At 41.0% G+C, this 24,767-nt stretch overlaps 2 protein-coding genes across 4 annotated transcripts; both read right to left on the bottom strand.

Moving 5' to 3' along the window:
- Positions 1-295: 295 nt before the first annotated feature.
- On the bottom strand, positions 296-6,935 carry mdm4 (MDM4 regulator of p53). Of its 3 annotated transcripts, XR_011597306.1 has the most exons (12): positions 6,798-6,935; positions 6,123-6,210; positions 5,943-6,017; positions 5,625-5,758; positions 5,462-5,511; positions 4,927-4,991; positions 3,601-3,697; positions 3,363-3,523; positions 3,023-3,220; positions 2,806-2,874; positions 1,586-2,708; positions 296-1,503 (listed from the first exon to the last, which is right to left on the bottom strand). XR_011597306.1 is itself a non-coding variant. In XM_070902301.1 (11 exons), the coding sequence occupies exons 2-11, from the start codon at positions 6,192-6,194 to the stop codon at positions 2,139-2,141; spliced, it is 1,491 nt and encodes a 496-aa protein (XP_070758402.1). In that variant the 5' UTR covers positions 6,195-6,210; positions 6,798-6,935; the 3' UTR covers positions 296-2,138. The 3 variants fall into 3 exon arrangements, 2 of the variants coding, with proteins under 2 accessions (XP_070758402.1, XP_070758403.1); XM_070902301.1 differs by having other exon boundaries at positions 296-2,708; XM_070902302.1 differs by having other exon boundaries at positions 296-2,708; positions 3,023-3,205.
- Positions 6,936-10,313: 3,378 nt separating this feature from the next.
- On the bottom strand, positions 10,314-23,769 carry LOC139283042 (sortilin-like). The gene is made up of 20 exons (XM_070902980.1): positions 23,479-23,769; positions 17,800-17,862; positions 17,616-17,689; positions 17,424-17,526; positions 17,099-17,260; positions 16,823-16,896; positions 15,331-15,380; positions 15,129-15,256; positions 13,903-14,047; positions 13,494-13,649; positions 12,950-13,062; positions 12,701-12,803; positions 12,443-12,611; positions 12,151-12,335; positions 11,877-12,066; positions 11,586-11,702; positions 11,064-11,172; positions 10,651-10,763; positions 10,424-10,550; positions 10,314-10,328 (listed from the first exon to the last, which is right to left on the bottom strand). The coding sequence occupies exons 1-20, from the start codon at positions 23,767-23,769 to the stop codon at positions 10,314-10,316; spliced, it is 2,487 nt and encodes an 828-aa protein (XP_070759081.1).
- Positions 23,770-24,767: the final 998 nt, after the last annotated feature.

The following is a 24,767-nucleotide window of genomic DNA, read 5'->3' as shown; positions in this document are numbered from 1 at the left end:
GTACATCAACTGTACCTCTGGTCAGCAAGTGAAACTAAATGAAACAATCAACTCACCACTGTTCTTTGCTTTACAAAACAACTTATTTTATTCCATGACAAGTAGAAAAAAAAACAACTATATCAGCTGTACCATGTCTGCACACATTATAGTCTTAATGTTAATCATTAAGTCTGTCATTCTGAACCAGTATCAGTGGTATAATATGTGCTGAGCCATTTTCATGAGGTCTGTATTCTAGAGGAAGTTTGTTTCTGTCGATGCACAATGATGGCAATAAATACAACAGGCTACATTAATCTTTTATAGCTTTTATATAGCTAATATAACTCTCAAGCCAGCCCAATGCTGGCTCTAGTCACGACAGGAGGCATGCTCTATATACGCATTACATGTTATATTACTGGTACTGTACAACTTCTGTGGGCACCAGATACAATATTGAGACTTCTCCCCACCTGCTGGCAGAAAGATTAAGCGCAAGTAAAGAGCAGATCAAAGAGCTGTGGTATTCCCTCTACGCTAAGCAGAGCCAAGAGTTAAACGCTTACTGTCACTGAACATCTTACTTGTGAGCGTTGTAGCGCATACTGCATTTATAGAACACACACACACACACACACACACACACACACACACACACACACACACACACACACACACACACACACACACACACACACACACACACACACACACACACACACACACACACACACGAAATAGTATCTACGTGCTCCAGCCAATACAATCTTCAAATAACGCAGATCCATCCAAATAAAATCTATAATATACAAATTAAAGTTCAACGTCATTACATGGCAGTGTAACGCTTAAATCAAACCCCCCAAACAAGTACTACACGGTCTTCTTCTCTGAGGGTACATTTGGTGACATAGCCTGTTTCCTTAATGACTTTCTGTATCTTTCAGAAAGTATTTTGCTGTAAAATTACATATTAGAACTCTTTAACAAATGCAGCCCTTTTCTGCTTCATTAGAGGTGGCCATCTGAACAATTAAAACAGATTTATAAATAAATTAAACACAAAATATACAGAAATTATTCATAAGTTCAGGAAGGGGGTGTAAAATACCCTGTTCTGATAGGTAACATTTAAACATTAACCAACAATTATATTACATATCTTACTGCAGGCATAACTGTCATAGGCTTGGCAATTGTGAATATTGAATACATATTAACATCAAATTACTACCCAGAGAGGAAATTACAGTAAATACTTCAGCTGTGCATTCTCAAGCAGGTTAAAGTCAATTCTACATTTTAAAATACTATGTTGAGAGAAACGGGACTTAAGCCACAACATTTGTATTTTACATTCACTTATTCTGAGAGACCACTTTTTTTTTCTTTAAAGAAAAGCTTAGGATGATACTGTCATGGAGCTGCAGCTGTTGACTACAAAATCATGGTTTTAAGACTCTTTCCTGTTCTTCCTTCAATCTCATCTTCATAACTCAAATCTCAGAGCTACATTGCCTAAGATGATACAAACAGGGTAAAACAAAAAGAACAAAATGGCTTAGAAGATGCTTAAAGACATATTCTTGTAGTTACATACCTGCACTGATTTTTCCAGTTTTGTCAAGATGACTGAAGTGGATCTATGGAGAAAGAAAATCAAACAAAACTAACAGAACTAAGGCAAGCAATACTAGTCTCTAAAATGGCACCATTCAGCAAATGCAATGAAAAAACCAAAGACAAAATTCACATAACCTGAAAAACAAGCCTTCATCAAGTCAAATAACAGCTCACACAAACTGTACTCCTATGTGATCTCCTAATAAATAAATAAATAAATACTTCTGCCTTTGTATGTCCTTATTTAAATGTGGCACCAAAACAAACATTTGGTATAACAAACTCTTGTGTTTCACTTGACAATACTTCAGAGGCAGTGTGATGCAAAATAAACCATGCAACCAAGAGCAAGCTTCACCAAGTGCTATAATTTGTGTATCCAAGTAGGTTTTAATTGTAAGGTGCACGTGTTGTATGTGTCTACCGGGCAGAGAGTGTGTACCAGAGTGCATGCAGCTGTATGTTCGAATGTGTTTGAAAATGTCTGATGTATTTTTTTGTTGTTTAGCCTGACAGAGTGCATGTGCTTTCTAGAGGATGAATATCTTAATAACTTTTTGAATGATCTTCCCACATCCTGGACAAGGAGCCTGGAACTTGTGTAGCCTCCTTGCACATGGGAAACAGGTTAGCAGGTGAGCTGTACGTCCGTGTATTATATTTCCATTGCGCGGTCGCACACGACAGAGCTTGCAAGGCTCCAACAGTGCCTCAGGCCTAACTTCTTCAACCTCCATGCCCAGATTTTCCTGACTCTCCCCTCCTGAGAGCTGCTCATCCTTGTGGAAGCTGGAGGGCCAGGGCGCCTTGCCTTTCCCTGTAATCATAGTGGGCAGTGGTCGTTCAGCTGTGGAGTGGGAGGGCAGGATGACCGGGTCAGACACTGTCCTGCTGCAGTCTGGGACATCAATGCCTGTGTCGCTGTCATCTTCCTCATCATGGGTGGTGAGAGAGCTGCATGCTGGGATGTCAGGAACAGAAAGAGAATGGGAGAGCCGCGGCACATCTTTGTACCAGTTCTTACGTAGAGCCCAGCAGCGAACACAGTACCTCTGGAGGGGTGTGTTATACTTCCTGCACTCTGTGCACTGCCATGCATCCTGAGGGATAAGGTAGATACAAAGTCACACATCTGCATTTTTTAAGTTTAAATCTACAACTAAAACTAGAACATAAAGTGTGAAAAAAGATACAAACCTGTGTGGAGATCTCTGTATCAGTGTCATCACTCAGACACTGCGAGTCTTCATCTGGCTCCTCCACCATCTGGATAAATATACAAGACATTTGATCAAACACCTCATAACATTATCCTCACTCTGGTCGGCAATTACATTTATTTCTTACAAAAAAAAAATCATTGGTATGAGTGTGACTGGAACCAATGAAGACAAAGTCCAAAGCAAACTCCTACCTCTCGATCTGCTTTCTCCTCCTTCCCTCCTCCATCATCATCCTCAGGTAGAGCCTCCCCTTCTCCTCCACTACCTTCCTCCAGCGCAGCCTCTTTCATCTCCACGCTCACCTGTTCACTCCCGCCCTCAGTCAGGAACCAGAGGTCGTCGGTGGTGTCCGACACGATGGCTGTGTCCTCCTCCTGTGCAGGAGACAGCTAACACATCAGTCAGACCACCACTGTCACACTCCACCATTTGCCAACAAGTAGTTGTGTCTCTTTTAGGTGTTTTTAAACTTGAACCAGTTGTCACTGATGTTATTAGATTAACTTTCTCACAACAAATGAGGCTTCTTACTTGGTTTGTGTGGATGTCAGTGGAGCCATTGCTCCTGCGGCTGTAATTACTACGGAGATTACCCAGAAACCACCAGGGCAGGCCAGAGAGGTCCCACTCGTCCAGGGTAACATCCAGTTTGGGCCGTTTGCAGGCTGACCGTGGCAAGCCTTCAAGGGAGTCTGGAAAGGTTTTGAAGAGTTAAATTCAGCATTTTGAGCAGGTCTTGTCCTAAGCATATGACAGACTGTTTGCTCACCATCGTCTGGCTCCCGAGGTCGTCTCTGAGAGGGGGTGTGCAGGAGAGGCCCATTACTGCAAGCCTCCAGACCTGCTTTGACCACACCTCCACATATCTACACAGGGAGGAAGGAGAAAAATTAGAACACAGAGCCATAACTGGGTACTTGGAGGACTCGCAGCTCCTTTTCAAGGTGGCCTCTGGGTATGGGGTGGTGGACCAGGGAACAAGGGGCTGGGCAATTAGGGTACGGGCCAGTGGAGAGGGAGGTCAAAACCAATATAGGGAGGAGATTATTGGTGTACCGAAACAGTGTGGAGAGTAAAAACAACAGAAACAGATAGAGAAAGCAAAGGTAGGAAAGCCAGTTAACTAATTAAAACATATGATTAAACTAGTGAGTCAAAGCTTTTTTAACAGTTTGAATATGTAGTATGTGCAAACTAGATCATAGGATTTAAGTAAATACTTTTTCTAAGCTATGATCCATAGATATACACTGTACAAGATTAATAGCCTTATACTGTATATATCTATGGAAAGGTTTAACAATTATAACATAAGATATTTTCAAAAGTAAACAGGTGGAAAGAAATTAAAGAGAAAGAGGGCATCTAATGTCTACGTACTTTTGAACAGGTTGCGAGTATGATCAGATCTTAAACTTGATAGCACCCTGGAGTGGGCTTAACACATGTAATTGGAAATACAGTTACTTCATTGATTCATAAAGCGAGAGGACAGAAAAAAATCAGACTGTAGCTCAACAGTGTTGAGACAAAGTCTTACACACAAGTGGGCACACAGTAGGTGCAGGAAGGTGGATTTTGGAATTGGAAAGAGGGGTGCAGGAACACAGGGATGGGTGAAGAGGTTTAGGGTCATTGTTAGGCCTGTGGCTGGATCAGGAGCTGCGATCATCCAAATCGGAGCAGAGAAGAGAACTCTGAGACAGACAGAGAGTGTGACTCTGCCCCCCATCCACTGGGTGGCGCTGGTAGATCACAAAAGAGTGCTTAAAATACCACCAGCCCAAACCAAGGATGGGGTTGTACAGAGACGGTGCCACTCTGTACAAATGCACACCTACGAAGACAGCAGCCCTTACCCTCCCTCCTCATTACACACAAGCAGCTCACTAAATAGTCTCTGTGATTTGGTGCTACACCAAGACCAGCACTGTTATCAGGGCATGTTACGTCTTATGACAAAAAGATATCATCTTTAAGCAGCTTTGCACTTAGCCTGCCAGTCCTGTCCCTTTGTATTCACAAGTGTTGTGTGTAATGAGGTGAGAAAGGTTGGGGGTCTCTGTTTCTCCTGAGCACCATGCTTCGTTTTTACCTGACCACGATCCTCCACTCCGCCCTCTACACATTCACGGCCCACAGAAAGATTCTCTGCAGCGTCTGCATTTCAGATGAGACACAGTAACAGAAAAAGGACACCCCCACCCTTTAATTATAGCATCATACACTCTCTCACTTAAGGCCTTCTTCTGTGGCTTTGTAGGACAAGCTGGAAAATGGTGTTTTCTGGTCCCCGCATCCCCCAAGAGATGCACAAACTATCACAAGCACTCACAACGTAGGTAGCAAGAAAAGTGATTTTAGAATATACACAGGGAATATGACGGTAAGATAATCACCACATTCCCAGGGGTCTTCACTTCAAAACAAACCATGTTGCAAATTAAATATTGAATTAATCAAACACAAAAGGGAAGAGGAAAAGGACACAACTGAATATCACGTCACAACAAATACACTAAGCATACAAAATATATTCATATATTGCTTGTCCTTTGATGATGCCCCCAGACAGAAACATTATTTCACATAAAAAGAATGTAAATAGAACTAAATGATTCATCACTTACCAGAACAATCAAGCACAACTAAGTATTTCTTGAGCATTTCATACACCGGGCTGTAAAATGAGAACATAAGAGTTTAGAATGGACTTTCTTATTTTAGACATACAAGTTTAGATGTACAGTCCAGCATTACTGAGTGTTGACCATTTTCAGTGTTGGTGAATACCTCGGGTTTTTGACAGAGAAGCTCTCCACCTCCAGCAGCTCTCCCAAAGGGTCATCCTGGCAGTGGACTATGTGTTGCCTCTGTTTGTCATACAGTTGCTTCCCCATGATGTACTGACCCAAATAATGCATCACCTACACAAAACACTGGACATCAGATATCACAAGGTACCTGCAGGGTACATCTTTACCAACAGGAACCCAGTATAAAGGACAAATGAACCCTGGGATGACCACTTCTCAGTAAGCACCTTGTTATGGGCCAGCACAACAGGCTGCATACTGACAAACATACTTGACATTTCAGCTGACAGCTCACCTCTTTGAGTGTGAAGACTTCTTCCTGGGCTCCGGCAACACGCAGAATCTGCAGGAGAGGGGCTTTTGGTTGTACCTGGAGGGAAAAAGGCAATACCACCGCTTAGCATCAAATATGAATTATATATATATAATGTTGGCAAATTATACAGGCAGAGTAGCTGCCATAGTGTAACTGTACCTGATTTCCCTCTCCAGGTAGTGTCCTGCATGATGAGCTTGATGCCGGAGGCAGGGCTGATAGGGAGCTCATAGTAAACGAACAAAGTCTGAAATCCAAAATTATAACATGTAGGATAAACCAGCCTTCAAATTCCCGATCAATATCATCACGTAACGCAACGCCCACGAGGCCAAACCAATTTAACATTGTCAGCTTGTTAGCTTGAATTATTTGATAAAGTTACATTTACTGGAAACCTATGGCCTAAGAGGCCAAAACAATTTAGCAATGTAATTTGCCTAATTGGTTTAAAGTTAAACAGCCTGCGCCAAAATAAGCTACCAGACAGCTGCCTGGATGGAGTCGTTACACCACTCCACCATTACTTTCCCTTTTGCGACAGCTCTTAGCTAGTGTCTTCAAATAACAAGGCCAGCATTCCTGGCAAGTTGAGCTAGCGTAACGTTTAAGTAAAAGGATATAATTTAACGTTAACGTTGGTACAAACAAAGCACACTTCAAACATTACTAGCTAGTGGCATGTGAACTGAAACATCTGGGTAACGTTCCCAAGTGACAAATCTGCTACCGTTACTAGCAAACGTGTTAGCTAACGTAACGACGGAGCTAACGTTAGCTAACTTAGCTGCCTAGCTATTTCCTGAACAATACGTTCGTTGAAAATGATCTCACCGTGACGACTTGACATTAGCTGCTACATTGTTCCACACGCACTGTTGCCTTAACAACTAGCCGACATCCTATAAATATATATATATAGCTAATAAACCTGGGGTTTTACACAGTAGCTTAGCTCCCTTTAACTAACAGGTAGACAGTTGGCTGAACTACAGATTCAAAACGATGAATATGGCTACACAACTTCCGGATGCACAGCGACATAGGCCAAGCCTGTAGCGCCCCCTACTTTGATAAATAGCACGGTGATAACACGGCTTCCAGTGATACAACACTATCCATCCATATTATATATATATATAATATAATACATAATATATAAGGGTTAATGAGTTGTAAGTAATGGCATTAGTAGTTAATAAATCATTAACTAATGCTTAATAGATTCGTTAAGCCAGAAAATTGATTGCAAGGTTGTAAAAGGGTTGTTTATAATTTTTTTATTATGTAGTAATGCAGTTATAGATGTTGGTAATCCATCTATAAATGCTTAATAAGTCAGGTCAAATAGTCCAATAAATCAAAGAGATTTTTCACAACCTGCCAGCCAAAACGTCTTGGAAATAGCTTAGAGCTGATCAATAAAGCATTAGTAAATTATTTATTAACTATTAATAAAGCCAGTAGTTACAGTTTATAAACCTTATAAAAAGGGTGCCTATGGTCTTAATTCATAGTGGTTTCATCAATGCTTGTTCACTATTTTGGTAGCTCCATCGTCTTGTTGTGACTGCAGGCAGGAGGACATTGTGTCCTTGCACATTATTTTCTCCCCTTCAAGGTTACATCACCACCAGCTGTATATTCAACAGCAAGGCCAATTGAAATTCTTTTCACCCATTAATGCAATAATAATAAAACACTGATAAAAAAAAAAAACACATCTTTGCAATGGCTACTTGTACTTTTGACATTTTAGTGGGTTGTATTGTGCTATGAACATACTCATAATTTTTTATTGCAGGACTTTGAATCAAGTAATATTCCATTTGTAGAAATTGTGAATTAACAAAACCCAAACACAACTGAACTGATGTAAAAGAGAAAGTGTTATTTTGTTCAATAAATGCAAACATTGTTATAAAACATCTGTGCTACAGAATAGTTTAATTCAGAGATACTCATCTCTGATATCCTAGCAAACAGTCAAGAAAACAAGATGGAATGAAGATCACAACTCATGGCCCTAATATTTCACAAAAATTAGATGCACAAGGAGGCACAAATGCAACTTTTTCACAGATCTGTAGATACAGTGCAAAAATAAATCATTGAATCCAGTAAATAGCTGGGTTTGTTCTTACTGACAGTTGTGTAAATAAAGAAGCATCAAGCATATGAATTTGCTTTCATATCTGACAAAGTCCACCCAACAGTCCATGAGAATATGCCTCTATATTAGGCCAGCTTATTACAATAGCTTATTCGCTGGGATATTATTGACTCTGCTGGAGAAAACAAGCATTGGCCAGAAGCCCTGCACGTGTCAAAAGTTACAGTTCTTACATTGCAGGTAATAGAAATGGTAGCCAGCCAACATCTCATCTGAACAATCGTCTACTGGGAAAAAGATGCAAGTCAATTAATTTAATAAAGTTTACGCTCTTTATGGCCACCAGACAAAATTAATCGGATAAATCAGTTCTGTTATTGTGGATATTTTGCAACATCTGTGAGATTAAGTTGGGATGCACCAATATATCAGGAGACAGTAAATACTGGCTAATAGTAGCTTTAAAATAGCAGGATCAGTACAACTCTGGAAATCTTTGTACTGCTAACATTTACCTGACTGTGGACCAGCTGTTTTGTGACTGTTTTTCTGCCGTCATATTAGTAACAGACAGAAGCCAACATTGTCTCTACAACAACGCTTGATTATCTTCATGATTATGTCTGCGCCTGCATTAAGACCATTAGACAAATGCATGTTGGTATTGGCTGATATGATGGGATATCAGTCAGCCACATTAAAAAAATAAAAACACAACAACAGCAACATATTGGTGCATCCTGTGAAGCAAAAAATATCAGAAAGTTCAAGTAAAGGGTTTGGGTTCGGGCTGAGGTTAGGTTTCACCTCTACAACCTCACCTCTAAAATTAGACAACTAAACAATAAAAGTGCTTTGGCAATAATTCAAGTCTTTCATTTTCACCACACATAGAGGGGAGTAGAAGATATTGGTTGTATGAAGCTGCACTGAATAAAAAATGTGTTAACATCTTATATCTTCACAACAATGGCGGGCCCATTTAACATTTATCCAAAAGTTTCACTGGGCACTAAAAATTAGAGACTAGCATTCATTTCTTGGTGACTTCTTTTATTGTTCTTCTTGTTAGTCGACATAATTTATCTGGTGGCTGATAATAGCTACATTTGTCTAAAATAAGCACTCATAATCACTCATTTGGCTTTTACTGAAAGAATTATTTTTATGTTCTGGTTACTATTACATCTTAGTCTGACTCGTTTATCAATTTAAACTATTCAATAATAATTACATTTGATAAAATCAAAAATGTTGACATACTTAAGACTATTGGGCTACAAAATTCTTTGTAATTATTAGATATAAACTACTTTTAAAAGTGAAACTGTCCTTATTAAATAGTTATTGCTGTTTTATGATAAAGCCATTGTGGTGTACTGAAAAGTTAATATCTGAAGTGCATCACCTGATGGGATCCTATTAAAATCCTGGTCAATATTTACTTGTAAAAACCAACAGCGTATGGTGAAAACAGAAACACCACTAGTTAAAAATAGAGACCAGTAACATTAAAGGAGGCTCTACTTCTCTCAGTAGTTGCTATTAAAATGAAAAATGAAAAGTGCTAACTTGTGACTAAAAAAGTGAGTTAAAAAAGTCGAAGTGCCTAATTTTAGTGACTGGTGAAACTGACAAAATTAATGTTAAAATGGCCGTCATGTACAACAGAGCTGTAACTTGCAAATTTTTAATCTACTGAGTACAAAAACTACTTAATTGACAGCAGACATAATCTCTAAACTAAAATATGGATTATTATTCTCTGTGCTCTGTTGCTTGGCTGTTCCCTAACTCTTTAAAACATTTTCTGTAAGCCTATATATCCAAGTCATAGCCTCTGTGCACAGTGCTGCTGCAGTGCATCACAATATGAAAGACCATCTTTTCTCAGGTCAGCATGAAAAGAAAACATACAGAGCACGACAGAGCACATATTCAGACTCAATGGCCTTTACAGAACTCCTTGTGACAGAAACAACAAAAGCTCTCCAGGGATCCCAGAGGCTTTCTTCTGCCCCCCCACCCCCCCACCGGTTCACGTTTTTTTTGTGGGAGTGGTACTGGTACAAGAAAGCATTGTGGGTTGCTGCTGAGTCCTCCGGCCACCAGGGGATAGGGGGAAGTGAGAGGAAGATGTTTATCAGCATGTGGGGGCACCAGGAGAGCCCAGGCATGATGACAGACTGCGTTAAATTTAGTCTTAAAGAGCCTTTGAGTGGGGAGAAATGTCCACCTTATTCTAAGAGGTCCTGTGGGGAGACAAAAACAACGCAATGTGTTAATAGATAATCACAAAATAATAGATAATCACTAAATATAGGGCCTTTTACACAGTATCAGATACCTGATCTGAGTCTTCGTTGTACTGTGCTTTTCCTGTCTCCATGTAGTGAGTGTCAACATCATCGACTCCTTCTATCTTATCAGCCTCAACATGTTCCCTCATAACAGAGTATCGGTGCACGAGGAACCTGATGAGGACACAAGTGCGTGTTAGAAACAAACAAGAGTTGAAATGCAGCATGCACAGCATTTATATATGCGTGGAAAGATGGAACGTAGTTAACTGACCGTCCTCCGCAGACATATTTCTTAACCAGCCAAACGCCTGCAACAGCACTCATCAGAAGGATCGCTATGACAACCGTCACTATGACAGCAGTGTTGGGTGAACTGTTTTCTGTCTGTTAGAGTTGCAGAAACAGAGAGGGCTGAAAGTGTGAAGAAATTACATGTCGAAAACAACCTTTGAAAAACTGTTTCTCGATACGCTAAATGTAATTTTGTAATATTATAAATTGTTATATTCGCAGAACCGTAGTGGAAGGAAACATTAATTCGCACTTTTTGCAGATTTTCTAGAAATTCAGTTAAATTGTGCACTACATTTTGTTGGAAACATGGCTCATTCACATCTTCAGTGCTGCTCACACTGATCTCCTGTGTAGCTGGCCAACCAGCCTCTTTCTCAGAATGAAACTGACCAGAGAATTTGGATAAAGGGCGTTGCTGGTGCACATCCGCCTCAGGTCTGTCTCCTTCCTGACTGGCTGGAAACCTCCCTCACACTGGTCTCCGGGAATCTTCCGGTAGCTTAAATTTTGAGAGGAAGAAAAGGACACAGGGGAGGACGAGACAGCTGGTAAACTAAAGATACAATTTATACCACTGATGGAGGGAGATGTAGAGGCACAAGAGACACTAACCTGTTTTATGAACACTCAAGTTTTAATATTGCTTTGACCTTCAATCTTTATCTTCTGCACTAATAGTGACTAAACTCAGAAAGCCTTTAATTACATTGTGTTATGCGCCTTGTATTTCTTTAGTTATTCTTGAACTATATCCTCAGATCAATGGCTTTGTGCAGGAGTCCTTGTAGCTGACATTATCATAACTGTGTACACAATTTCTATATTTTGTATGAGTTTGAATTTCTTGTCTCCTAAACTACAGCCAAGGAAAAATAGAGAGAAAAGATCCAAGATTAAAACAGGCATCCTCACCCACTGGTCTGTAGCTGTTCGGTGGTCCCATTTAAACAGAACTCCAGAGGACGGCCCTTCAGCTCCTCCTGCTCCACACACTCTGAGCTGTTCTCTGGCCGGTAATATCCAAAGTCACTGGGAGACAAAGCAGAAACTCACATGGCATTCTTACAAATTTACTGAGACAAAGTGTATAAATCTGCCCAGTTTAAACATCAGGTAAAGAATTTGTATTGCTCTGTGGGCTTGGAAAATGTATAAATAAACTAATATTATAAGTAAACTAATATTTATTTCATAAAAACATACCAGTGATAATCATCCGTTGTACATGGACAGGGGGACAGCTTCTTAGTGACTGCATAGTCCCTCCCGTTCCAGCAGACAGAGTCTTTCCTCAGGCGTAAGAAGGTCTCTTTATAGCCCAGCACACAGCCATCATTAGATCCACTGGGGTCAGCAGAGTGAGCCAGCCACTGCACATAGTCCCGTTCAGTACCTGCACATACATATGTAGACGCAAACTATGTACTTCCTGTTACTCCAACCAGTCACCATCACCCATATTCTCTCGCGCACTCACAGTCTCTGGTGAGAAGCTTCCTGAAGTCTATGGTGATCACCACCCATCTACTGAAGTCGTTCCTGTAGCCCCACAGGCTGACGTTCATGGAGCGAGAGCCTGGCTCACTGTCCATCCCGCTGAAGTGAAGCGGGTCGCTGGTGAAGTTATACGTATGCCAGCACTGACCCTCATCTGTTGAAAACCTGACGACGTGGGGGGCAAAGAATGGGAAGAAAAAGAGTCCATAAAGCAAAAGCATTATTATAAAACTGACAAAAACAAAACGTCTATTATACTTGGCTATATATACTTGATCTGGTTGACAGGTGAGTTGGTGTGCTCCACGGCCACCAGCAGCCCTCCAGAGTCCAGTATAGCATAATGATGGGGACCCCTGAGAGCCAACAGCCAACTGTAGCCCCCGTCATCAGACACATACACGTCAGGAGAGAGAGCTGACTCTGCGTCTCCAACGCTGCCTGGAGAAAGAGAGGGCAATGGTGTACGGGGACATCTAACCAGTGAGATGATTCTGGGTAAAGAGATCTTTGTGTGGTTTTTTTTTTACCGTGGGCCAGAATGAGGCCCACAGCAGTGGGCTGAGAGAGAGGCAGCATGGGGACGTTCATCTTCATGGTGGTGCTGTACGAGGCGTGGATGTGAAGTCTGCACTGTAAAGACACAATCATTAGGATAATGTTGTTACTAAGTCACATGCTCACTGCAGACACTCAAACTGTGTAATGTTGATGTTAAAATCAATAAAATAAAATAAATATACTGTATATAAATGTATGTGTATATGTGTGTGTCTCACCCGGTTAGGCCTGTTAGTAGACGTCTCAGTGTCACAGTGGCTGTTCTGTGGTCTGCGCAGCGTCTGCCATTTTGCTCCTTGGTCAAAGGTGATCACTGTCTCCACTGTACCATCTGCAAAAACAACATAGTGAAAAGTCAATGACATTCACTTCAGTTATAAATCACAGTGAACATTTAGTCTGCTTTAGTTTTGTTAAAGTCTTTTCTTAATTATGCATAGATATTCTGAATGTAGACTGCCAAAAAAAAAATTGCATTCACAAGCTTCACTGTCAGAAAACCAAAGACAGACATAATGGAAAGTACAATGTGAATTTGGTAGTTTGTTGAATTAAAAAGTTAGTGCAGTTTTCAGCAGCTGACTCATGCTTGGATGCTGGAGTTTCTCCACACTGAACTGAACTCTGAACTGTCCATTAATGCACCAAGAACCAACCAACTCCCCCCTTGCAACTGCATTACCATGCAACAATAATATAACTTTGGCAATAAAGTCAAGAGTAATGAAGTCCAAGTACATATTACGCAGTGTGCTGACCCACCCTCTGTGAGTACGCTGGTCATGTAAACACCCCTGAGTGAAGTAACGGCAGTGAAGTCAGTGTCACTTCCTGTGGTCATGTAAAGATGGCGCTCCAGAGACTTGGAGAACACGGTTCCTCTGTCATCTGACACGTAGATGGTTCCAACGCCGGAGTCTAGCCAACACAGTACACACACACAGGTTTTGATTATACACTGTGTGACGGCCCCACAGCGTTTGTGTGTTGTTGTTGTTGTTGTGTGTGTGTTTAGGATCTTTTTCAAGGACACCTACGCAGTCTGCTTGCTTGAAGGTTGTTTTGTATTATCAACATTATCGTTAATCATTAGCATCAACTGTAATTACCAACACTGTCAACATCATCATACACATTAATCATCACCATCAGCATCCTCACTGGTTCTGACCTCCTGGGTCGTCCACGTGCATGAATATCATGTCCTGATTGGCTGCCAGGATGGAGTAGAACTGCTCGTGGTTGACTGTAGGAAGCTGAGCCATGTTCCACACCTCACCTCCATCCACTGACACATGGATCATACGCTCTGTACCCTAACACACACACACACACACACACACACACACACACACACACACACAATAATAAGAAGAAAATGTTGTGATAAGTGCTCCTTTACAGCTTTACAGAGGTATCTGCTGTACATTCATTATTTTATTCATTGCGGTAAAGACTGAAGAACACACAAAATGCATACAAGTGGTCATTATTAACGTTAGAGACGCGACTCATTAACTTGGATAATACATCCAAGAGGTGCAGATATGCCAAGTTGAAGGGTCAGTACACCCAAATCACAAGAGAACGAACAATATTCCTTTCATCTGCATGATAATGGGGTGGTTGCAGGAGTTTAATATGCACAAATCCTAAGCATCACAATAAAAAGATCCCATTTACACTTGCTATCAACATGTGATCTGTATCTGTATCTGGACAATGACATCCGATCCATGGGTGTTTGCATTTTCACCTGGTATTAATAGCATTTTTATCTCGATTCTGCCCGCATTGTCATTAGATCTCAATATGCAAATTAGTTAGGCGGGTCTGGCAGACTTGTCAGCAAACATGGCTCGTCCCAGGTCAAGGAAAGAAATGCCATGGACAGGGGACAGGGGTCATTCATTTTCAAAATCACTTTTTGCAAGGGAAAATTTGCTAGCTACAGCTACTAAATAGAGCTTTAGCCTCGCATCTTAAAAGTTAGAGTTAGGAGTGTTAGGTGACTTTTCAACTCGCTGGGCAGATTTTTGTCTTCAGAATGTGGTCATGCTGCACAGATTGCATTCATACCTGGCTGAGATCTGATCACAATGTGATCCAGATGTGGTCTGGCTGATCCGATCACATTCTGATCACAAATGCATACTGCTTGCATTAAGCATGTGTTTTTCCTTATACAGAGTAGACAGATCGCATGTTAACGTAAATGGGGTCAAAAGCATTTGAGAAAATATGTCTTCTTGTAATTTGAGTGAACTGACAAACTACAAAAATGTTACTGGGTGTCTAAATGTGTATTGTTACCATTTATGTCTATAAAGAAACACTATATACACACACACACACACACACACGTAGAGATACTGTAGCAAACAGACGCACACATACCGTGCCAGTCATGATCGAAGCAAAAACAAAGCGTCCTCCCAGTACAAAGGAGTAAACTCTTGTTGCGATGGTCTGGAAGCTTCGACCATAGTCTGCAGTCTTAATTAATTCCAACATTCCTTTGTCATCTAACAGAAAGAAAATGGAGTTACTAGATGTATTGCTGCATTTGATATATATGTGTAAACATGCCTTCACTTACTGCATGATCCATTGTAGTTTGTTGTGAAGTAGATGCTGTTTTTTGGGCCCCTGTATGTGAGAAAAAGGAACAGTGAAGGAAGGAATCTGGAGAAAGGAAAGATCTAATTGTGCTCACATTTTTCAACATCTGAAAGTTGTCTGGGTTCAAATGTAAATCCACTTTTGGAATTTGTAGAGATCACAGATTATGGTTGTGGTTTCTTCTAAGTGCTGTGTGAGCGAGGCGCACGTCGACCCCCGGGCTGCGCTCCAAGCCCTCTCTGGCTTTGTTCGCCGCCAAAAGGGGCGAAGGTTTTCACACTGCAAAGATTCTGCTGGTTCAAGAGGACTGTGGGCTGAATAAGAATGTCGTTACTGACTCATGATTCACTCTGACAGCAGCCTCAGCTCCCTCGCTCTGCAGTCAATTTAGATTGGGGCCTAAATGACAGTTGTGGTCAGGCGGAGCTATCACAGTCTTCCCACAATGCAGCGCTAACAACCGCAGGCTGACACCGCAACCTTGTGTGAACTCTGGTGCCCAAAATGAAACCAGAGTCAGGAGAGTGACCCAAACCGTGATGAAACAAAAACAGCTGGAATAACAACAATGGACAAAGAACACACACACACAACTCCTGTTAGACCGAAGATGCACATGTACGCAGTGTGGACACAAACGTGGACAAAGCTGTTTCAGACCCTCTCAGTGATGGACAGTTCAAGGTGTTTTATGTCCCGCTTTGACAATCTATTTTCCACTCTAAACCAATCACACAGATGACTGACATATAAAAGGTTACTGAAGGTTCATACTCTGTCAGACGATAAGTTAAATGTATATGGAAAGTAGTAAAACTTCTCTTAAGGGACTGTATGAAAATTAATAGGGGAGGAGGTGGGGTATTTTTTCTTTTGTTGAATTTGACTTTTTTTGGAAGAACGAGAGCAGGTCTTTAATTTTTTCCATGTCCCACGTATATATTTCATTTCATCCTCTTCTAGCGAGATTTACTGTTCACTGATTTACTCGTGAGTGTGCACCATGGATCATAAAGATGTGTTTTGCCACATGCAGAGTACAACAGTCTTGTCTCAGTATAAGGGCTTTATTTTCTAGTAGCTTATAGGAACAATATGTCGGTTTTGAGTAAAGGCAGATGTGCATCTTTATAGTATAGTTTAGATTATCTCACTAAAAAACATTTTTATACTAGCCAGCAGTTGCCTTCACTTTATTCTACATTATAAACAGAACTACAGTTAAGTTGAATGCACCTCATGCATGTTCAATAACTGTTTATTTAGTATGTCATGGTTCAAAAATAGAGAGAGGAATGCTGGGTAAATGATAATCACTAGTTTTCGTACAGTCCCTAACGATTGACTTGGTTCTTCATTATGCCATCCGTTACATATCTAGAACCAACAAGAACCAACAAGAACCCACGTCTTGTGCGTATTTATAATTTATTACAAAACTGAGAGATGATGTAGAGGACGATTCTCACCATCTGACCAAACAAACACTGTCATGGATCTTCCTCCAGGTGGCACCAAAGTCCTCAGACAGCCACAGGTCCAACTGGAGGAAAAAGGTCAGTAAAAAAGTGCTCATGGACGTTTGAGTATTCAGTCATGCCTAATCGAGAATTTATGACGCTTGAAGTCCAGCATCCAATTAAGAGAGGTAGGTGGGTCCAGTTTAGTTTATGAAAACTCAAACCTGCTGACAAAAAACTGTAAGATTTGAGGTTTGGTTTGGTCTAAAGCATGAATGCTGCTACCGTGATACTGAGCGTCAGAAGTGTGTTGCCGTCTCCAGGGTTGTACAGCATCTGAATGAGGGGCTCGAACGGCAGGTCGGTTGGAACAAAGGTCAAGCCAAAGTCCTGTGAGCGAAAAAGTCTGAACCCCCCGACTTCTGACACATCACCAGTGAGCATCACCTGAAACCAAACAGAGAGGAGCTGTAAGGGAAGAGCCATCATATTCTACAACAGTAGAGCAGAGGTTTTATATAGACCAACCAAAAGAAGGCACACATCCCCATGTAAGGTATAAGAAGAGTCTGTAAGAATAACAGGCTTTTGCTTTCCCCAAACGCCTCACCTTGCCAGATTTGTCAGGACTGATGGCGATGCCAAACTCACTCTGGATGAAGGTGTGGTTGATCAGGTGAGTCACATCTTTGAACGTCTTCCCATAGTCTTCACTGACACAGTGACAAAGTTGCAGTTAGAACCTCAGACCACAGCTATGGCAAATAATTTACTGCTCCATTGACCACCAGGCATTTCTCACCTCCTGTAGAGGTTAGACTGGCCGAAACGCATCATGAACAATGGCACCTGAAATGTTGTCAACACCAGCAGCACCTGGGAGATGAGAGCAGGAATAACACAACAAACTGTACAACATCTGGGCCTCTATTGGTCTTTCTTTTATGCTTACAGTCATAAATTTTCACTCATGTAAACAAACTCACCCCCGACCCGTCTCCCACCCAGGCCAGTGACAGTGAAGCCATGGTCCTCACTTTGAAGGTGAACTGGGGAAAAAAAGAAGAAAAGAGCAAGTTTTTGAGTTTGATGTGATTATTGCATGCTTATACTGTGTCAGGACATTAGCTGAAGAACACACACACACACACACCAGAGTCCAAAGTTTTGTCTGAAAACACAAGAGAGTTTGTGTGTGTGTGTGTGTGTGTGTGTGTGTGTGTGTGTGCGCGTGTGCTTCCGTCACTCGCTGAACACTATACATGGCAGCCGAGAGGACAGAATGAATTGTCCTTACTGTCCAAAGTAACTCGGCCATTTGGATGCACTCCGTGTGTGTGACCTACATTCCTGCCTAAATAACAAAGCTGGGGCCAGAGAACAAGACAATTACTGATGTCCCGAGCACGCGCGCACACACAAACACACACATACACACACACAAATTACAGTAAATGTAGACTGAAAGTATTCTATTGTGATACTAAACAAAACAAAAATGTTTCCCTTACTTTTCACACATTCATTCCTACATTTACAGGCTACGGAGGATTTAAAGGTTCAAAATAAAATCAAAAAAATAAAAATAGTGTTGCATAATAGTTTAAAGTGCCCTGACTGCAAACAACATTCCAGTCTATTCATCCACAGTGACGTTCAAGTGTTTGGTCATTTGAGCAACATATTTAGCCACAGCTCACACTGTTTGGAGTCTGAGGAAGGTCTCTCCCCCTCCTCTCTGTTGCTGGCGGGTGCAGAGATGTTTACAAGGTGAGCCCAGCCCTGGAGAGTCTGCATACAGCTCTATAAAGCCACAGGACACAGCCAGGTCTGCCTGCTGGAAACTCCTTGTAAATAGTGGCCAGTGGAAACCGGCCTGCCCCGGCCGGCCAAGTGTGTGAACACAACTTTCCATCTCGCCTCTATATTAATCATTTCATGACACCCTGGTTGCATCCATCTTTTCTTTCAACTTGACTGCTTGACAACTTCCCCTCCCTTACTTTACAGTCATCTCGTCAATCTGTTGATCAGTTCAAAAATGTAAAGAATGACGTGTCTTGTCCTCCCAACAGTCTCATATCATTAAACCACAATGTTTGGGCTTCAAATCTGTCCAAGGAACATTGTTACGTTGTCAGTTTTCTCTCTCTCTCCCCATTTTTCCTGCTCTTCTGCCTTTTCATCTATGTAATGGTCGCCATAATTGCCAAATAAAACATCTTAAAGAGTAAAGCATTATTATGGCTTGTGGATATGGATTAAATGTCAGCATTATGGTCACACTTAGGTTTAAGCAGGACTATGACTCATAATACTAATGGATGGAGCTGTCAGTGGTGTCACTGTGGTGTAGTGGGTAAACTATGAATATTTATCTGCTCTACCATCTAAGAAAAAGTGTCTAATAATATTCAACAGAAATACAATGTGAATTAGGAAACTAAAACATAATATAAAATACTGAACAAGACTAAGAGTCTACAGCCATGTTAGCAGCGTGATCAAAACTCAAACGTTGATACAATAAATCAGTTGGGCTGAACCATATTGTATAAACTCTACACTGCAACAGAGGAAACACATTTAATCTGGATATAATCAGAATGTGAATAGACAGAAAGGAACAGCAGGGAAAAGTGATCTAGACAAAAAAAAGTACAATCAGACAAGATGCACACCCACCACTCTCAGGGTATCCAAGGACCTACAGAAGCATCTCAAATCAAGTCACAGTGACAATAGCCGCCAAGGTCACTGCAGGTCAACAGGTTTCATGCTGTGTATTGTCTTAGGATCAGGCTTTTGCAAATGCTTTTACCAGTTGCTTGTACACCTGTGTTACATTGAACCAGCGGGGTGTTTTCCAGATCTGCTCTTCTGAAACCCTGACTGGACAAATGCTGACTTGACTGGCTGCAGTTCACTGAGACTTACAACCCAAACAATCATTATAAAGCAGGTCAGTTGAAGCAGAGGCTGAGAAAGCTGTGTCTGAGTGGATAAAACTGCTGTTTTATCTAACTGGAGAAGGGTAACGCAGGATCGTGTGGCAGGGGAGGGAAAAGGGAGGCAATGTAAAGCTAAAGATTACTCTGTCCTGTTCTGTGATGGGGAAAACAGAAGGACACAGTGAAGAGAAGAGAAGAAAAGACACTTAGTCAGCAAAAAAATCAAGAGATAAATGTCTGGACTTGGCCTCACAAACCAGACATGACCTCATGCTGTATCACGTGTTGAATTTAAAGGCTCACATCTGCTCTGAAAAGCTTCCTTTAAACTCAACTGTACTTGCTCATGATACTCTGGGATTCATCAGCACATTCAGCTTTTAAAAAGTGAACAACAATGCTGCACAAGTGAGCTGCTGTACATGAACAGACACACACACACACACACACACACACACACACATATATATATATATATATATATATCCATGCAGACTCAGTAATACACTCTGTGGGAGGGTGGGAGCACAGTGAAGTCCTCTCTCAGAGGTCAGACGGCAACACAATGAGCTCCTTATTCCCTCGGCTCTGGGTTTTATTCTTTCTGCTTCAGCCGTGTTTACACACATAAAACTTCAGAAGAGGAGGTCAAACACTCTTGGCTCTGATCTAACACATGAAGCTGTGTGGACCAATCCTCTGATGTTGGGCAGCAGCAAGTTTTGTGGGCAGAGACATAAGCTGGGTTGCATTAATGTCCATTCAATTATTACTGATGAAGAAGACTAGAGCAGAAGTGGAGGACTGCAACTACACAATGCTGATTATTTCTTGGTTTGTTCAGTCTATAAAATGCGAGAAAATATGTAGATCACAATTTCAGCCTAGTGCTGAAATGATTAGTCAACCAACAGGAAGTTGTTTTGAAAATCGATTCATTGTTTAGTTTGTTGTTAGTCATGCTGGGAGCGTGGTTCTGGGGATAGCAATAACATTTCATCTAGCGCCACCATCAGGTCAAAACCTTGACTTTATCCAATTCTTTGGTTTATGACCAAAACTAATGACATTCCCATCAACTGTTCTATGTGTTTGCTGCCAATTAGTTAAACGCTAACATGCTAAACTAAGGTGGTGAACATGGTAAACATTATACCTGCTAAACATCAGCCCCCGCCAGCATTGTCTCTGTGAGCATATTAGCATGCTAATGTCAGCATTTAGCTCAAAGCACCGCTGTGCCCAAGTACAGCTTCACAGAGCAGCTAGCATATGTGTGGACTCTAAGCCTTATTCACCATTTTCTTATATTTTATAAACCAAACAATGAATTGAATAATCAAGAAATAATTGTCATTCACTTATTAGTTTCAGCCATCACTCAACCTACATTAATAGAGAAAAACAGAAAATCATCATATTTGAGAAGCAACGTTTTGGCGTTTTTGCTCGATAGATGACATAAACATTTGAATCAACGACAATTGTTGTTGATTAAGTTTCTGAGCGCTAATCGACTGTTGGCGCTGGTGGAGATTGGATGCAATGAAAGCCAAACTCAGATTATATACATACTTGATCTCCACTTTCTGTGAGTGAAGATGAGATAAGTACAAGAAGTACAAGTCTACCTCCGAGTCCACAAGTGCCTCTTTATTTTCACTAGTTTGTTGATCTCATTGGATGTCTCTCCCTGTACATCAACAAACCCATACTTTCCATAACTCTCTCTCTCTCTCACCATGTGGAACATCAACTCTGCTGCTTTTCTTGGTGCTCCAACAGCTGGCTGCGACCCAGTTATGCTTCACCCTGAAAACAGAACATGTTTTTTCTCTACTTTTTTTTTTTGCCAGAGGGGGTTAGAGGATGAGATGGAGTGAGAAGAAAAAAAAACAGAAAACAGCAAGCTAGTTTGTAAACCAGACAGCTAAATGAACCTTACACAAACATACAAAAAAAAAATAGAAAATGAGGCAAAGGTTGGGCTGGCTGAAAAAACACATCCTGTGTAGTCTATCAGGCCTAAAATAGCATAGAAAGAAGCGTAGGAGAAGGTTAGACTTGCCTGATCTGCTCATTTAGAGCATATAATACTCATCTAAATGCTCACACTACCTTGTCTGATCTGGCCCTGCAGCTCTCATAACAGAAAACTCAGACTGAAGTCCACAGTGGCGCTCAGATCAAGTCCAGCAGAAACAACGTGGGGAATGTTTGGTGAGGGAGAAAGGCCCAAAGGAGACGGGAGGAGCCTGCTCTCTGTGAGCGCGCCGAATCGTTTTCATGCTCAAAAAGCTAGTCCAGGTGTCTGAGCCACCAGAGATGATGTACTTCTTCTTCCATCACACACACACACACACACACACACACACACACACACACACACACACACAGCTTTGGACCAAGTTGTTATTCTTGAACATTCCTCTGGACATCTGGGTTGTTCTTGTTGTTCAGTTCAGTACTAAAATAACAGAAGGTGTCCTTTGGTCTTTTCTCACGGTGTCAGGGTCAAGGTGAGAGAGACTTCACAGGATCGGGATCACAGCTACAAAATGCACCAAGAGTTGCTCCTCAGGGACAGATCTTGTAGCCCTGTCCTCTTGTTACTGGACGGAGACTAAATGTTTATGAATCTCTGTAGTTATGTTCTCCATTCACCCTGCACCATTAGGCCATCAGAGTATGATCACCCAGAGTCAGCAGGCCTAATGGATTTGACCCAGACTGACCACCTGCATTAATTCAGATCAATAATGGAGCTGAAACAATGTGCTGATTGTCAGAAAAGAAATCTGCAACTATTTTGACAATAGATTATTTGAAGCAATTTGTCATGCAAAACATTCTCCAATATTTACTTTTCTCTGTTTTGTGTAAATTGGATTAGAGCCGATTAATCGACTAAACGGTCGACAAACAATCATCAACTATTCTTTTCTAATCGAGTCGTTTCAGTCATTTTTCAAGCCAAAATAAATCAAGTCAAATATTCTCTAGTTTCAGCTTCTCACATCAGAGGATAAATTGGATGATTTTTTTACATTTTACATTTTATAGACCAAACAATTAATCTGGGGAAAAAGGAAACTATTTGCCATCATTTTAAAAACTAAACGATTGCGGGGGGAAAAATCGCCCTAATAATCAACAATGAATCATTATTTTAAACCCTTATGACAAAGTTTAGGAGTTTTCATTATCAAATATTCGGTCTATGAAGTCTGCAAATGTCCAGAACCCAAACAGAGTCATTTTACTACATTTAAGACGAGGAAAAGCAGAAAGTCTGAGAAGCTTGACCCATCAAATGTTTTGACACTGCTTGAAATTTGACTTTGAGGTCCAATCGATTATGAAAATGGTTGCCGACTAATTTTCTGTTTTATCAATTAATCATATTCATAAAAGGAGGGCTTTATTGCATGCTTCACTTCTCTCCTCATTCAAATGACAGGGAGCTGTCAAATCATAAGTACAGAAGCATGCATGCTGTTGTGCAACCATCAAAGGTTGATGTGTGTGTGAGTGAGTGTGTGTTGAAGTTGTTTACAGTGTGGACATGATGAGCAGCTCCTTGTGCTGAGTGACCACACACAGATTTAAGTAACTAACTGCAGCAGCAGCAGCTAACAGGAACACCAAGACGACCTCACTTCTGCAGAGAGTTTCACGTTTGAATGTTAAAAGAAACCTGAAGAAGTTACTTACAGAGTGGGTGTTGTTCTGCAGGGTTGACTCTACTGCAGGCGGACCCGTACATGACTGTTCATTCAGTCCTGCGCTGCGTTTCCAGACCTCCGACTTCTCTAAACTATGTCGCTCCTCATCACTGCCAAACTCCCTCTGCAGCCTCTTCGGGTCAGGCATGTTTTCTGAGGCCAGCGCAGACCAAAACAACCCCAGCGCCAAAATGCAAGATGCGGGGATCATGTTTACAAGAAGACTGCCCAACTTTGGACTCGGCGACAAACTCCTCTGTCCCAACACTTGGCTCCACATGCCCCCCTCCTCCTCTCATCGCCACATTCATCTTCAAGGACGGCCCATCCACCGCCGCAGAAGATTGGTCAGCGCCAGAACAACCTGCAATCTCATTGGACAGCAGGAATCGTCCTCATCTGAAATGTCAAACATTTGCTGGTGCTAACCTGCCCCCTGGTGGCAACACGGCGCAAAGACTTTTTTATTTTTTTAATGAAGAATTTTATTCTTTGAATTTGTTATTGATTTCCAGGAAACAAAACAAGAGCAGAACAAACAGTCTGGAGGACAGGCCTTTTACTTTTACTTTATTTTGCTCTGAAATATCTTTGTATATTTTCTTGGTATTTTAGCTGATTGTGGAGCCATGAAAAGGTTGTCAGACAAAACAAACATAACTGCTCTCCTCTAATATCACAAATAATATTGTTAGTTAAGTAAAAATGGAGTGTTATGTTATGTGTAAGAAATATTAATCTTTATAATTTTAACCTCCAATCAGCTGGTTAAACCCAGAAAAAAGGTTGCATTCTTATTTCTAATTAAATTGAAAATGTGATGAGGAAAATAAGACATTTTGAATGGGGAAATAGATAAATGATTGTGTGCCGAAAAAGGAAAAGGAGTTGGAAAAAAATTAACTAGTGAACAATATATATAGTAAATTAAAAGCTTTAATTTATCAACTGACTAGTTGTGATAGAATGGTAGCTTGTGACTGAAACCAGAGTGCCAGCGGTGATAAAGGCAAACTGTGAATGTAAATACTTCATTATTATTTGGAGCCATTTTCTTGCCTTTTATTAGATAGTGACAGGAAACAATGAGAGAAAGACAGGGGTGATATGCAATAATTACTTCGCAATTACATGGTCAGCATCTGAAACCTTCACAATAACGTAGTAGTATAGTTTTGGTGTCTGATCAATGATTAAACAAAAATATTTTTTGGTAGTGGACAGATTTTCAGACCACATTGTTACAAACAAAAACTTTCCTTTTAACAATGACTGTCA

The sequence above is a fragment of the Enoplosus armatus genome, chromosome 3 (assembly GCF_043641665.1).
Source record: "Enoplosus armatus isolate fEnoArm2 chromosome 3, fEnoArm2.hap1, whole genome shotgun sequence".
Lineage (NCBI taxonomy): Eukaryota > Metazoa > Chordata > Actinopteri > Centrarchiformes > Enoplosidae > Enoplosus > Enoplosus armatus.
Note: the sequence above shows the minus strand (reverse complement) of the source record. Positions and strands in the feature narration are given on the sequence as shown.

What these genes read in the sequence shown, in the direction of transcription:
- mdm4 (XM_070902301.1), bottom strand. Translation starts at nt 6,194, where the DNA reads ATGAGCTCCCTATCAGCCCTGCCTCCGGCATCAAGCTCATCATGCAGG. An exon ending in TACCTGGAGAGGGAAATCAG is followed by an intron (nt 6,018 to 6,122) that starts GTACAGTTACAC and finishes TTTTCCCTCCAG; the next exon opens with GTACAACCAAAAGCCCCTCT. An exon ending in GAGTGGAGGATCGTGGTCAG is followed by an intron (nt 3,698 to 4,926) that starts GTAAAAACGAAG and finishes CTCCCTGTGTAG; the next exon opens with ATATGTGGAGGTGTGGTCAA.
- LOC139283042 (XM_070902980.1), bottom strand. Translation starts at nt 23,769, where the DNA reads ATGTGGAGCCAAGTGTTGGGACAGAGGAGTTTGTCGCCGAGTCCAAAG. An exon ending in GCACGTGGACGACCCAGGAG is followed by an intron (nt 13,650 to 13,902) that starts GTCAGAACCAGT and finishes TGTGTTGGCTAG; the next exon opens with ACTCCGGCGTTGGAACCATC. An exon ending in ACAACGGATGATTATCACTG is followed by an intron (nt 11,703 to 11,876) that starts GTATGTTTTTAT and finishes TTTGTCTCCCAG; the next exon opens with TGACTTTGGATATTACCGGC.